This window comes from Rattus norvegicus, chromosome 1 (assembly GCF_036323735.1).
Source record: "Rattus norvegicus strain BN/NHsdMcwi chromosome 1, GRCr8, whole genome shotgun sequence".
Lineage (NCBI taxonomy): Eukaryota > Metazoa > Chordata > Mammalia > Rodentia > Muridae > Rattus > Rattus norvegicus.
The window spans coordinates 116,074,138-116,087,784 of NC_086019.1; the positions used below are offsets into that span (position 1 = coordinate 116,074,138).

General features: G+C 39.7%; 1 protein-coding gene across 9 annotated transcripts in view; it reads left to right on the forward strand.

Moving 5' to 3' along the window:
* The window catches only part of Herc2 (HECT and RLD domain containing E3 ubiquitin protein ligase 2), a 234,208-nt gene that overhangs the window by 64,457 nt on the left and 156,104 nt on the right, over positions 1–13,647 (forward strand). For all 9 annotated transcript variants that reach the window (XM_063262444.1, XM_006229300.5, XM_006229304.5 and 6 more), the window contains 7 exons: positions 401–572; positions 2,232–2,405; positions 5,839–6,027; positions 6,600–6,751; positions 7,771–7,928; positions 8,014–8,127; positions 11,701–11,952. In XM_063262444.1, the coding sequence (XP_063118514.1) occupies positions 401–572; positions 2,232–2,405; positions 5,839–6,027; positions 6,600–6,751; positions 7,771–7,928; positions 8,014–8,127; positions 11,701–11,952 (1,211 nt within the window). The remainder of the gene's footprint in view (positions 1–400; positions 573–2,231; positions 2,406–5,838; positions 6,028–6,599; positions 6,752–7,770; positions 7,929–8,013; positions 8,128–11,700; positions 11,953–13,647) is intronic.

Sequence of the window (13,647 nt, forward strand, 5' to 3'; positions counted from 1 at the left end):
GTGCTAGTCTGTTTTGTTGTCTTTATTTCTTTTTAGGCTAATTTATCTAGTCATCTAAGAGCTCTTCTTTTAAGACGTTTTCCCCTAAGTAACTGTTTATTTAATTTTTTCTGAACTATATATTCTTAATTTGTTGACTTAAGATCCTAGAAGTGTTATGTTGAAAGTACTACTTCAATGCCTTAGCTATTTTTATGCTTTTTAGTAGATGACAATTGTCTTTTGCTAGATTCTTGGCATTAATTCAGTGATTTAATTGCCAAGAATTATTTCTATGACACAATTGTAGCATTTTTCATATCATTGTTTTGTAATTCTAATTATTTATTTGTTTAGTTTTGATGTGGTAGGGCAAACATTAATTTGTTTTTACTAGAGAGTAAATACCCTTCCTTTTCAGCCAAATGTTGTCTGCCATCCTGTTGTTGCTTCAGCTGTGGGACAGTGGGGCACAGGAAACGGACAATGAGCGGTCTGCCCAGGGCACCAGTGCTCCTCTTCTGCCTCTGCTGCACAGGTTTCAGAGCATCCTCTGCAGTAAGGACATGCCACACACAGAGAGTGACATGCACGTGAGTATCACCTGTGGTTCTGGGTATATAGGTGACCCTTTCTTATTCTGATAATATCAAAGAACTAGCTTTATTTTAGGTAGGCCAGGATGTGTACTTCTATGGCAGTAGACATCTTTTGAGTGTGTTTGTTAACTGGTGGCAGCAGCAAGTGGGATGGGGCAGGTATGGAGGTTACATGTACTATATTGACAAGATGGAAAAAGAGTATCATACATACCATTAAAGATTCTTCTGTAAGGCAGCTTTTAGATTTGGACTTAGAAAGACGAATACGGTTTGGTGTGGACCCACTGACCTTCGAAGAGACCTGTGTATCGCCTGCCATGTTGACCTTGCAGACTTCTTTGCCGAGTCAGCTGTGGCAGTCTCTGTGTGTGGTTTAGTGTTTGTGTGCTCTAGAAGCTGCTTGACTGTTTTTAAATGTACTGGTGAAATCTCAGGACTTTGGCTCTTTATCTATTTCTCATTTCTGTAAAATTAGTTATTTCATAATTTCTTTGACCTGATTTATGTGTTGACACTCTTAGATGATTAGACTCTGCTTTTTCAAGAATAAGAAAAATGATGCTAATTGTAAATAAAATAAAGCTTTGGTAGAGTCCACAGCCAGACCAGGTGTACAGACCTGGAATCTTAGCTACTTGGGAGGCTGAGGCAGAAGGATCAAAGATGAAATACTAGTCAGGCAACTTAAGGAGACCCTGTCTCCAAATTTCAAATGGTGGGGTGGAGGTTGTTAAAGACTCTTAGAGTACTTGCCTAACAATAGGATTAATCCCTGGGACAGCAAAACCAGAAAATAAATCAAAATCCCTCTCTAAAGTGGGATATCAAAATGAGGGGTTTTGTCATGTTGTTTTTAACTTTCTTTCTTTTTTTTTTTTTCTGGAGCTGGGGACCGAACCCAGGGCCTTGCGCTTGCTAGGCAAGCACTCTACCACTGAGCTAAATCCCCAACCCCTTTAACTTTCTTTCAAAGGCATGCTGAAGTACTGTGTTATGTTTCAGAGAGCTTGCTCTGTGTGTCTATATTTAAAAAAATGTGTGTGTCTGTCTGTCTGTCTGTCTGTCTGTCTGTCTATTTCTGTCTTTACCTTGTGTGGAAAGCAAAGGTCATTTTGGGGTTTTATTCCTCAAGATCCTTATTCTCACTTGTCTAGAATTCCGAAGGTAGATCATACTAGCTCGGTGACTTTGTCTCAACCTCCTTTGTTCAGTTCATCAATTACAAGGGCACAGCACTGTGTCTGACTTTTTTTTTTTTTTTTTTTTTTTAATATGGGTTCTGGGGATTGAATTCAGGTCCTCTTGCTAAGCACTGTATGGACCGGATTATTTTTCTAGTTCCCTTATGAGGGTTTGAGAGTAGTTTTCCCTAAAGGGTGGTTTGGCTGTATTAACAGTTTATATGGAATTTGCACATGTGTGGTACAAAAGCACATAGATTGTAAGTCAATATTACGTGTATTTATATGCCATTATAAAGGGGTAAAAATGTATAGTATAGTTTATAATCAACATTGTTGTTTGATGGCTAAAATAAATGAACACGGGAAGTACATAACTAAATGCCAAAATGTATATAGTGATTAGAAGTTGATGGTGGTATTTTTTATTCCACTGTTTCTGACTATGTTTATTTCTCTCTTAATCTAGCTTTTATCTGGCCCTCTAAGTCCCAATGAGAGTTTCCTAAAGTACCTTACTCTTCCACAAGACAATGAACTTGCCATTGATTTACGACAAACTGCAGTTGTTGTCATGGCTCATTTAGACCGTCTGGCTACACCCTGTATGCCTCCTCTATGTAGCTCTCCAACATCTCATAAGGTATGTGCTAGGGGAGCACGTTTTTTCTTGAGTAATGATGAAAATCCCTCCAACCTTGACTGTGCTAGGCAAGTTCTTTAATATTGTCTTATTTTCTTTTTTTGTTGGTGTGACTTAAAAACAAAAATGACGACAACAATCCCCCTACACACACACACACACACACACACACACACACCCTCAAAATTCTGTCAAAAGCAGCCTAAGGGAGAAAGAGTTGCTTACTGTAGCTCACAGTTTGAGTGTACATGGCAGCAGATGATTGAAGCAGCAGGCCACATTGCTTTCACAGTCAGTAATCAAGAGAGTGGTGAATGTTTACTAATTAATGCTCAGTTGCTTTTTCCAGGGATAGTTAGTCCACTACTCAGGGAATAGGTCCACACACAGTTAAGATGAGTCTTCCCACATCAGTTTAAATAGCAAGATAATTCTCTAGAGGCATGTCAAGAGGCTCACCTCCCAGGCCATTTCAGATTCTGCCAGGTTGATAATACACAAACAACTCCAACAGCTTAGTATTTATTTGTGTGGTGTATAATTAGGAGTTCTTGGAGATTCTCATTGTGTATATGTACCAGATTTGCTATTCTGACAATGGTGGTTAGAACGTTAAAATGTACCTGTAGTTCAGAGTGTGGTCACCGTTGAGTGGGTTATGAAGAAAATAGACACATGTTCAGAAATGCTTCGATTAAATGGACTGTGCTCACTTAAATAGAGGGTACCCACAGCTCTGAAACTGATCTCATTTATTGTGTATTGTGTAGGAGGAGGGGTTAAGTCAGTCTCAGTGGGAGGTCTCTGCAGGGGATCAGTCCTAGCTTGTGAACATCTGGGAGGGAGGAGGAAATGTAGTCCATGCTTTCTGTATCACTGTGAATAATGTTGCTTTGACTGGGGAAGGCTTTCTCTCTTTTCCTGAATCTGAAGCATTTGGGTCCTTGACATGGCTATGCTCTTATCAATAATGTATTTATTCAGAACTTCATCCACTCCAGACAAGTACTCAGGGTTTAGGGACTGAATTAGGGACCTCGGAGAGCTTACTTTTATCCATATGACAGTAGGCTTCATGCCATGTGTAGAGAAATGCCAGAGAATCTTTTTTATATTAGTGCTGGGAACTAAACCCATGGCCTTGTTCACTCTAATCATATATGTTGTTACTGAAGTACTTAGTATATAATGGTGGTTATAATGTAATGATAATGCAGTCATATTTTATGTGGAATGTATAAATAACAGTATGGTAGGACTAGTGTGATTGGCCTAAGTGACAAGAACCTGCCCATCAAAGACATCACATATGAACACAGATGCTGATCACAATGTTCCCCCTGTTGTATCCATGAGAAAACAAACGTTTGGGGTGATAGTGCTCTTGTCAAGATTATACAGATTAGGGCTGGAGAGATGGCTCAGTGGTTAAGAGCCCCAACTGCTCTTCCAGAGGTTCTGAGTTCAATTCCCAGCAACCATGTGGTGGCTCACAACCATCTGTAAAGAGATCTGATGCCCTCTTCTAGTGTATCTGAAGACAGCTACAGTGTACTTATATATAATAAATGAATAAATCTTTAAAAAAAAGATTATACAGATTAATCTTGACTTTTAATCCAAGCTTTTTACTTGGCCGGGGAGGGGAATTTTGTTTATATACATTGTATTGTATATTATATATTTGCCTGTCTGTCTGTCTCTACATGGTTCAAAATCAGCATTGTGGGGCTGGAGAGATGGCTCAGTGGTTAAGAACACTAACTACTCTTCCAGAAGTCCTGAGTTCAATTCCCAGCAACCACATGGTGACACAACCATCTGTAATGGGGATCCAGTGCCCTCTTCTGGTGTGTCTGAAGAGAGCAACAATATACTCAAATATTAAAGAAATTAGGATTATATATGATAATGCACTAATACTTGACTTCCATGTGCTCCGCATCCCACCTGCTTGATCCAATTTTGCTGAGCTTAGTTTGTAACTTTTCACTGTTCTCTGGAATGGACATATTAGTGGTAGCATGTTACAATTATTCTTTGTCTTCTTCTTTTTTCTTTTTCTTCTCACCAAATAGATACACTGGCATCTTTCTGTATCAGTAAATAGAGATGGTCTCTTAATTTTTAAAAGCTGTTTTAATACATATATGTTGAGCTCTACCTGTCAGAGTTCTCTTTCCTCCTTCTCTCCCACTTCCTCCTGCAGTTGTTATTATTCCTGTTATTTTGAGACAGTGTCTCACTATGTAGCCCTATCTGGCCTGGAACCTGACATTGACCAGGCACCTACATCCGGTTCCTGTCAGCCTGCCCTTCTTTGCTTCATCCATCTTGTCTAATTGGATGGCTGTATATGTATGGGCCACATGTGGGGCAGGCTCTGAATGGGTGTTCCTTCTGTGTCTGTTTTAATCTTTTCCTCTCTATTCCCTCCCAAGGGTATTCTTGTTCCTCTTTTAAAGAAGGAGTGAAGCATTCACATTTTGATCATCCGTCTTGAGTTTCATTTGTTCTAGGCATCTAGGGTAATTCAAGCGTTTGGGCTAATAGCCACTTATCAATGAGTGCATACCATGTGTGTTTTTCTGTGATTGGGTTAGCTCACTCAGGATGATATTTTCCAGTCCCAACCATTTGCCTATGAATTTCATAAAGTCATTGTTTTTGATAGCTGAGTAATATTCCATTGTGTAGATGTACCACATTTTCTGTATCCATTCCTCTGTTGAAGGGCATCTGGGTTCTTTCCAGCTTCTGGCTATTATAAATAAGGCTGCAATGAACATAGTGGAGCACGTGTTTTTTTTTTATATGTTGGGGCATCTTTTGGGTATATGCCCAAGAGAGGTATAGCTGGATCCTCAGGCAGTTCAATGTCCAATTTTCTGAGGAACCTCCAGACTGATTTCCAGAGTGGTTGGACACCTGAATCATTGACAGACTTTTGCTGCCCAGTGATACTGTGTTGTGTGATCTGGTACATGTTTCTCTGTTTATTGCTGAGTGTGCATGCTTATGTAAGCCTTTGCAGCATTAGTGAGATAACCCAGCATGGACTAGTCGTCTTTGGGTTGTTTCCAAATAGCTTTGGTCCTGTCACCCTCATCAATAAAACCATTTTCTCCCAGCCTTATGCTTGGGTTTTTGATTTTCTTCAGTTTTGACACAAAAATAACCTGATGTGCTCTGAGCATTGAAAAGTATGTTGAAGGGCCAGCTTTTAATGGTACTCTTAAAATGAAATATTATGAACAAATAACCCAGGGAATTTACCGTTGAATGTAATGTGAGGTAATGTGAAATGTTCTGAATTATTTTGATGTTTTCAATCAATCTCATTACTTGTTTTTAGATTATATAGTATCTCCATATTAGTCTTGGGTGTTTTCTTACTCTAAAGAAAATGTCTATATGTGTTCTTTTCTTACAGGGATCATTACAGGAGGTCATAGGATGGGGGTTAATAGGATGGAAATACTATGCCAATGTGATTGGTCCAATCCAGTGTGAAGGCCTTGCCAGTTTGGGGGTAATGCAAGTTGCTTGTGCAGAAAAGCGGTTCTTGATCCTGTCCCGCAATGGCCGTGTGTATACACAGGCTTACAACAGTGACATGCTGGTAGGTGCTGAGTGTAGTGTGTCTACATGCCTCCTTCAGCGGTGGGTCCCTGCTATAGTTGTAACACAGTTTAGTGTTCTTGGTCATTGGTATTTGTTCACTGTATATTATTAGTCATGTTAAATTATCAGTTATGATTATTATCAGGGTTCTGAGTTTTTAAGATCATGAACTCCATCAGGTAATTGCTATTGTTAATCATGATTGCTTTTTGCAGACCCATTTTTCACATGTATGGCAGTTAACAGAAAAAGAATGGGGCCTGATGAGGATTGTGGTACATTGGGCCATGTGTGCTCTCATTTAAGGAAAGTACTTGAGTTGTGCGTCTGTATTACACAGGCTGCCTACCCTAGGGATTCCCACACCTGCACTTGTCATTTCCATGGATCACTTGGAGAATTCTTACTGTTCTCTTGGTGCTGGAATGGAGAACAGGTCAGAAGCCCTGAAGATTCCTAGTCTGTCCTTTTCAGTATGTTTGCTCAGGGAGAAAATGAATATGAGAGTCATCCTGTGTTCATTGTCCATTACTATGACCGACTAATGTTGTTCTTGATTTTACTTTTCAGGCTCCACAGCTGGTCCAGGGTCTTGCCTCCAGAAACATTGTGAAAATTGCTGCCCATTCTGATGGTCACCACTATCTGGCTTTGGCTGCCACAGGGGAGGTGTACTCCTGGGGCTGTGGGGATGGCGGAAGGCTGGGCCATGGGGACACAGTGTACGTATGGAAATGTTTCAGAAGCTGATATGATTCTGGTTGTCCATATTCATAACAGAATGGAAAGTGTCAGGAGTGATTTTATGTGTCTACTACAGAGTTTAGAAAAGGAGGGCAATATAACATGATTCCTCCCCTCCTCTCCCCTCCCCTCTCCTCCCCTCCCTTCCCCTCCCCTCTCCTTCTCTCCTCCCTTGTCTTCTGCTAGTAGGACTCCTGGAACGATGATGATATTTTATTTACAAGCATAAAAAGCAATCTTATCTTTTTGTATTGAATGTTTTGCTTACCATGAAAGAATAGAAATAAAACAGGAAATGGTTATTTTAAATGCTCAGGGGTAAAATCAAGAGATCTGCCAGTTCCCACAGAGTAATGGAACCATTTTATATTGTGTTGTCGCAAGTGGACCCTGGTAGAAAGATCTTGGCATTAGATAGGTGTGCTGTTCCTGGGGCAAGCTTACTTCATGAGGTCAGAGCATCATCAAGGAACAATCAGGTCAAGTAAAAAACATTCCCAACCTCAACTGGGTCTGAGCTGATGGAGAAGGGACTGGATTGTGTGTAACCACCACAGTCAAGAGAATGTGTTATCATTACTCCCAGGCATATCTTTGTATCCTTTGTAGTTATTCCCTGACTTCCCCCTCCAGCTCCTCCCAACCATTGTCTTCCCTTGTTCATATCATTTTGTCATTTCTAGAACTGATTATAGTCAGTTGTATAGTTTATTTCTGACTCTGACTTAGAGTAATTTTTTTTGCATGTAGCCATGTTGTAGGGTGTCTCAGCATTCACGACTTTGTTGCTGATAGGTTGTGGTGGGGGACATTGGGAGCAGCACTGCTTTATTTAGTTCTTTGTGTAAGTCCAGCTTAGCAAGCAGTGATGTTTGGTGTTTGAGATAGAAAGGCAAAAAAAAAAAAAAAAAAAAAAGTCTTGTGCTCTGATTACCGTTTTGCTTTTTTAAAAACTCTTATGAAATGCCCATGATGTTTGTTGCTTTCCTTCCTGCAGGCCTCTGGAGGAGCCCAAGGTGATCTCGGCTTTCTCAGGAAAGCAGGCTGGGAAACATGTGGTGCACATAGCATGTGGAAGCACATACAGCGCGGCCATCACTGCTGAGGGGGAGCTGTACACCTGGGGCCGTGGGAACTACGGCCGCTTGGGCCACGGTATGTCTGCTGTACATGTCATGAGGTAGGAGGAGCTTGCTTCTTTTGAGAGGCATTTGAGAATGACACTTGTATCTGTTTCAAGGCTCCAGTGAAGATGAGGCCATTCCAATGCTGGTGGCTGGACTCAAAGGACTAAAGGTTATCGATGTTGCGTGTGGGAGTGGAGATGCTCAAACCCTGGCTGTGACTGAGAATGGTATGTAGAGCTTATGCTGCCCTGGGCAGTTTCTTAGGGACATAGGTGGCTGTTGCCCGAATGAGTGAGTTTTGGAGTTGTATGCACCTTCTTAGGCTACCCTCCCAGTTGCTGAGTGTGTTGGTTACTTTTTTGTTGCTTTGATAAAGCACAGTAACCACCATAACTTGTAGGAGGAAGAGTTATTTTGAGTTATGTTTCCAGAGGATTAAAGTCTATCATGGCTGGGAGACATAGCAGCAGTCAGGTTCCAGCTGGAGCAGGAACTTCAAAGATCACATCTTGAATGCAAGCACAGAATGAAGAGAGCAAACCGGGAGGAGGAGTAGCTTTTTACTCTCAAAGGCTGCTTGCAGCTTCCTCCAGCAGTCTACACTACTACTTCTGCCTTCCTAAGATGGCAGCTGCAAACCTAGTGTTCAGACGCCCAAGATTATGAGCGGTATTTCTCACTCACACTACCGCAGTAGGACCTCAGTGGCTTCAGCAAAAGGCCCAAGAATTTCCCAGCATTTCGTCCTTGAAAGAAGGTGGCTGCCTAGGAGCTACCACCTTTTCTAGTGGGTATTTTATTTTTTCACTAAAAAAAAATTACAGCTAAATATTAAAACTGACAATCTGAATTGTCACTATTAATATATTGCCCAATATTTAGCCTCTATGACTTGTTACAGCCAATCATTCATAGTCTTTATATACTTTACAATTTAATGTATCTTATTAAATGGCTGACTTTCAGTATTAGTGAGACTGAGATTGTATATTTTTGTTTTAATACTGTGGATCTTAGTTCTAGGATTTAAGTAATCTACCATTGAAATTTATTTCAGTTTAGCCATAGTTATATAGTTTTGTGTTTATTAGTGAGACAGTATCTATTGCTAAGTAGCCCTGAATGTCTCTGAACTCATTTTCCTCTTGTTTTAGCCTCCAGAGAGCTGGGATCATAGGCGTTTGTCACCATGTGTAGCACATGTGTGTGTGTGTGTGTGTGTGTGTGTGTATGTGTGTGTGTGTGTATGCGTGCGTGTGCATGTATGTATGTATCTATATACATACATATATGGGGGGGAAAGGGAGATCAAATAGTGGTTCAGGCTTGATGGTCAGAAATGCACCCATTTTCACAATGAGTTTGTCTGTCAGTCTTATGGTGATCTCACCGTTGTACCTTATCAGTCCTTGCATCAACTGGAGAATTTCTTAGTCTGTTTTTTGTTTTTTGTTTTTTTTTTTTTTAAATAGAAGTTGTCTTAGGATTTTACTTCTGTGAACAGACACCATGACCAAGGCAACTTGTAGACAGCATTTAATTGGGGCTGGCTTACAGATTCAGAGGTTTAATCCGTTCTCATCAAGGCAGGAGCATGGCAGCATCCAGGCAGACATGGTGCAGGGGGAGCTGAGAGTTCTATATCTTCATCTGAACGCTGCTAGGAGAAGACTGACTTTCAGGCAGGTAGGATGAGGATATTAAAAGCCCACGCCACAGTGACTTCACCATCTCCAACAAGGCCATACCCACTCCAGTAAGGCCACACTCTGGGCCAAGCATATGCAAAGCATCACAGAGGTTGAAAGGCTTGTAGAGAATTGACTATTGAGGATGTCTTTGGTCCAAGATAAAATCTTTTCAGCACTTTCATATCCACCTAGAGCCTACTGTTGAGACACATACATTTTCAGAATCATTGTGATACTGCTGCTTTTTGAATTCTACAGAGAATCATCATGCTGAAAGGTCCCTTCATTATTTGTAAATGTCCACTATTGAATGAGTCATATTTTACAAAACTGTTAACTAAGATGGTTTTGTTTTGTGACAGAACCTTGCTGTTTTGTCCTGTGGGCCTTGAATTCTGGGGATCCTATCTTTCTCAGCTTTCTGAGTGCTGGGACACGACTGTTTAGGAGTGACAGTTCCAAGCTAGGTTATCCAAGTAGTGCTTAGGTTTTATCCTTGGTATTTCTTGTAAAAGTTCTGTGAGGAAAATTATGTAATGATAAAGTGTAACTAGGAATAAGGTTATAAATACTGCTCACACTTGTACTTTTTTGGTTCAACTCTTTCTGAGAAACGTTTCTGCTGCCCGATTGTGTTCTGAGGTGACTGGTGCAGTAGAAGCATCCGCCAGCCTTTGCAGTCTGGGCTTGGGTGATAGGCTTGCTGAAGACATTGGCTTAAGTGTAAGCAATAGAATTTTAGTCAGGACTTATAAAATTACGTTCATATTCCGAGATAGATGTGTGCACTGAGTTTTTTCCACTGATCAGCTAATAGTGTATTATTTATAGTTTTCAGCGTAGATGAAGGATTAGTCTGGCTTGATAGCTAGCATTGTATTGGAATGCTTCCAAATTAGCTTGCTTATGTGCTGTTTCTGGCTGTTTTCTAGTGGCGGTGTCATAGTTGGGTCATTATTACAACCTGTATCACACACAAAGGTTAAATAAAAAAAAATCTAAACTTGTTAAAATACATTGATCTTTGGTTTGTACAGTTGAAAGTGGAATGAGAATTGAGTTATTTACAAGCAAACTTAAAATTTCATTCTGTTTTTTTTTTTTCTTCTGGACTTCCTCTTACAGCTTTCTCTAGTTTGTAACTGAATAATACTCCCCCAATTTACTGAGGTTTTGCAAATTATTCAGCTCAGTTTTTTTTTCCTTTTTTAAAAGTTGGATATTTTAAATTTACATTTCAAATATTATTCCCTTTTCCAGTTTTCCCATCCATAAGCCCCCTTGCCCATCCCCACCCTTCGATAACGGTGTTCCCCTTCCCCAACCACATCCCCTTCACGCCTCCCTACCCTGACATTCCTCTACTATTCAGCTCAGTTTTAAAAACCACTTTTGTAATTGTATTGTATTCCCTTTTATTTCATTTAATTAAATTACATTGCACTGGCACGTGCCATTGGGAAACAGTACAGTGTTGTGAGGACACCATAGTGCAGACAGACTGCAGCATGGTCAGTAGAAGGCTGCATTGCCACATACCTCAGTGCTCATGGCCCATGGAGCAGTGAAATTTTGTTCTGTGCTTAGAATTTAGTTACAGCAGCAGCATTGGTCCCAAAAACTAAGAGTCAGAACTTTGTTTTCTACTTAATCTAAATAAAAAGAAACCCCAGCTTTTACTTTTAAAATAAGATTTATTTTATGAGTATGTTTTGCCTTTAAGTATGAATGAGAAGTGTGTGTGTGTGTGTGTGTGTGTGTGTGTGTGTGTGTGTGTGTGTGTGTAGGGCAAAAGAGAATGCCGATCCTCTAGAACTGGAATTATGGATGGCTCTGAGTGCTGACTGGGAACCAAAGTCCCCTCAAGAATATCAAGTATTCTAAACCACCATACCAACTCTCTAGCTCTTGTTTACAATTTATCAATTGCTAATATATCAATTTGAAATATACATTAGATATTTAGTTGATAATCTGTGTAGTATTAACTGTATACATAGGTGAGATTGATTTATGTGTTTTATGGATTATATTATTTTCAGTCACTTAAAACTTCAGTATGATATGCAATGATATTTACTTAAATTATTTGTAATTTGTATTTTCTAGGCCAAGTGTGGTCTTGGGGAGATGGCGACTATGGGAAGTTGGGTAGAGGTGGAAGTGATGGCTGCAAAACCCCAAAGCTGATTGAAAAACTTCAAGACTTAGATGTCATCAAAGTACGCTGTGGAAGTCAGTTTTCTATTGCTTTGACAAAAGATGGCCAAGTTTATTCATGGGGAAAAGGTGACAATCAGAGGCTTGGGCATGGAACAGAAGAACATGTCCGTTATCCCAAACTCTTGGAAGGTTTGCAAGGTGATTGCAGGATTAAAATTAAACCCTTATGGATCTGTTCTTTAGAAATCTTCAGATTTCTTTTCTTCCCTTATATCCAGTGAATGGAGTGTCATTAGAAATATCTTGATAGTTATATAAGTAATAGAAAGTGGCTTATCTAGTTTAATAAATGTCCTAAAATGATTCTCAAATTTAACTTTTAATTCATTCACTTTGAGAATTATTGTGCTGTGGGGTTTCAGCAGGAAGTAGGCTGATTTCTCCCGACTTGGTCTGCTGTGACCTTGTTTTCAGTGGTAAGGTATATGTGCTTGGTTACAGAACTGTCTATGTGCATTGGAGATTGAAGGGGAAAGGAAAGTCTGTGTGGGTGTGAGTGAGGGTCCTCTGTAGGGTGGTGCTCATTGTAGCATAGACGGTGGATCGCCTCTGAGAGATCCACATACTCTCAGGCATTCTTGCTAGAAATGGCATGCTTGGAGAAAGAGCCATTAAAGCCATGGACTTTATAAAAGGAAAACTCCATTTGTTTCCCATAATGTTTGGCCTAATGGGATTTTAGGTTGTCTCCGTACTGCCCTATGGGGTGGGAGTGGTGGCAAATTATAGACTGTTGACAAGAAAGCAGAGAAGGGTGAGATCAGTGAGTCAGGCAAGGTTAGTACATGTATGTCCGTTGGACCCTTTTTATTTTATTTAGTTCAGAGTGAAGAGCATTCTTCTTAAAGGGCTAGCTTATTAATTGTTAAGGGAATAGTTTTTTTGTGTTCCCCTAAAAGTTTATTCACAGATAAAGGATTTGGCCTGCATTTTGTTCCATGGACTAGTTTAGTGAATTCTTACAATAATTCATTTTCCTTTCTCCCTGTTTCTTTAATGAGAGGGTTTGGAAATAGGGCTTTCAAATGAGACTTGTCAGTTCTTTGTTCATCTGTTTTATTTTATAGCATGTAATACTTTAGTCAGTGGGAGTCTTTGTGCTCATCAGGTGTTTTATTTCCAGGTTTCTAAGATAAGTGGTAAAATAACACAGTTCACTGTGTTGCAGAACTCTATTGGAATTCAGTTGGCCTCTTACTTACATTTTTCTCCATTCATACAGAAAATCTAGGTTTCTATTTGTTAACTAAAATTTGTGTAATACTTTACTATAGGAATATTTAAATTACTATCGATGTTAGCTTTCAGTAACTCAATCGTACTAGGTAACATTTTTCTTCAGCTGACTTTTTGACATATGGAAACACTGTTGATTATGTTAGATTACCTACAAGAAAAGGTATAATGCTTTTCTAACAGTACACAAATAGAAAAATATTTAAATCATATGACTTTCAGAAAAGAGTAGGCTTTCTTTTAAGAACATATCTTTAGTGAAGAGTATGCTTTGCATGGTTACATCTGAGGTACTGAAAAAAGTCTATTAACTAAAAATACCATTTTCCTACCAACATAATTAAATGTCAGAATTAGTGGGACAAGAGTTGGCGAGATGCCACTCTTGTAAAGGCACTTGCTGTGCAAGTATAGTGATGTGAATTTAATACCTGGGACCCCATAAAGGTGGAAGAAGAGAACCAATTCTACAAAATTGCCCTCTGACCCCCACTTGTGTGTTGTGCCTTCTCCTGCCCAGTAATCAATCAGCTAATCAGTCAATAAGTTAATTATGAGATGTTTTGGTGGTCAAGCATGTTTAAAAAACAGTTTTTC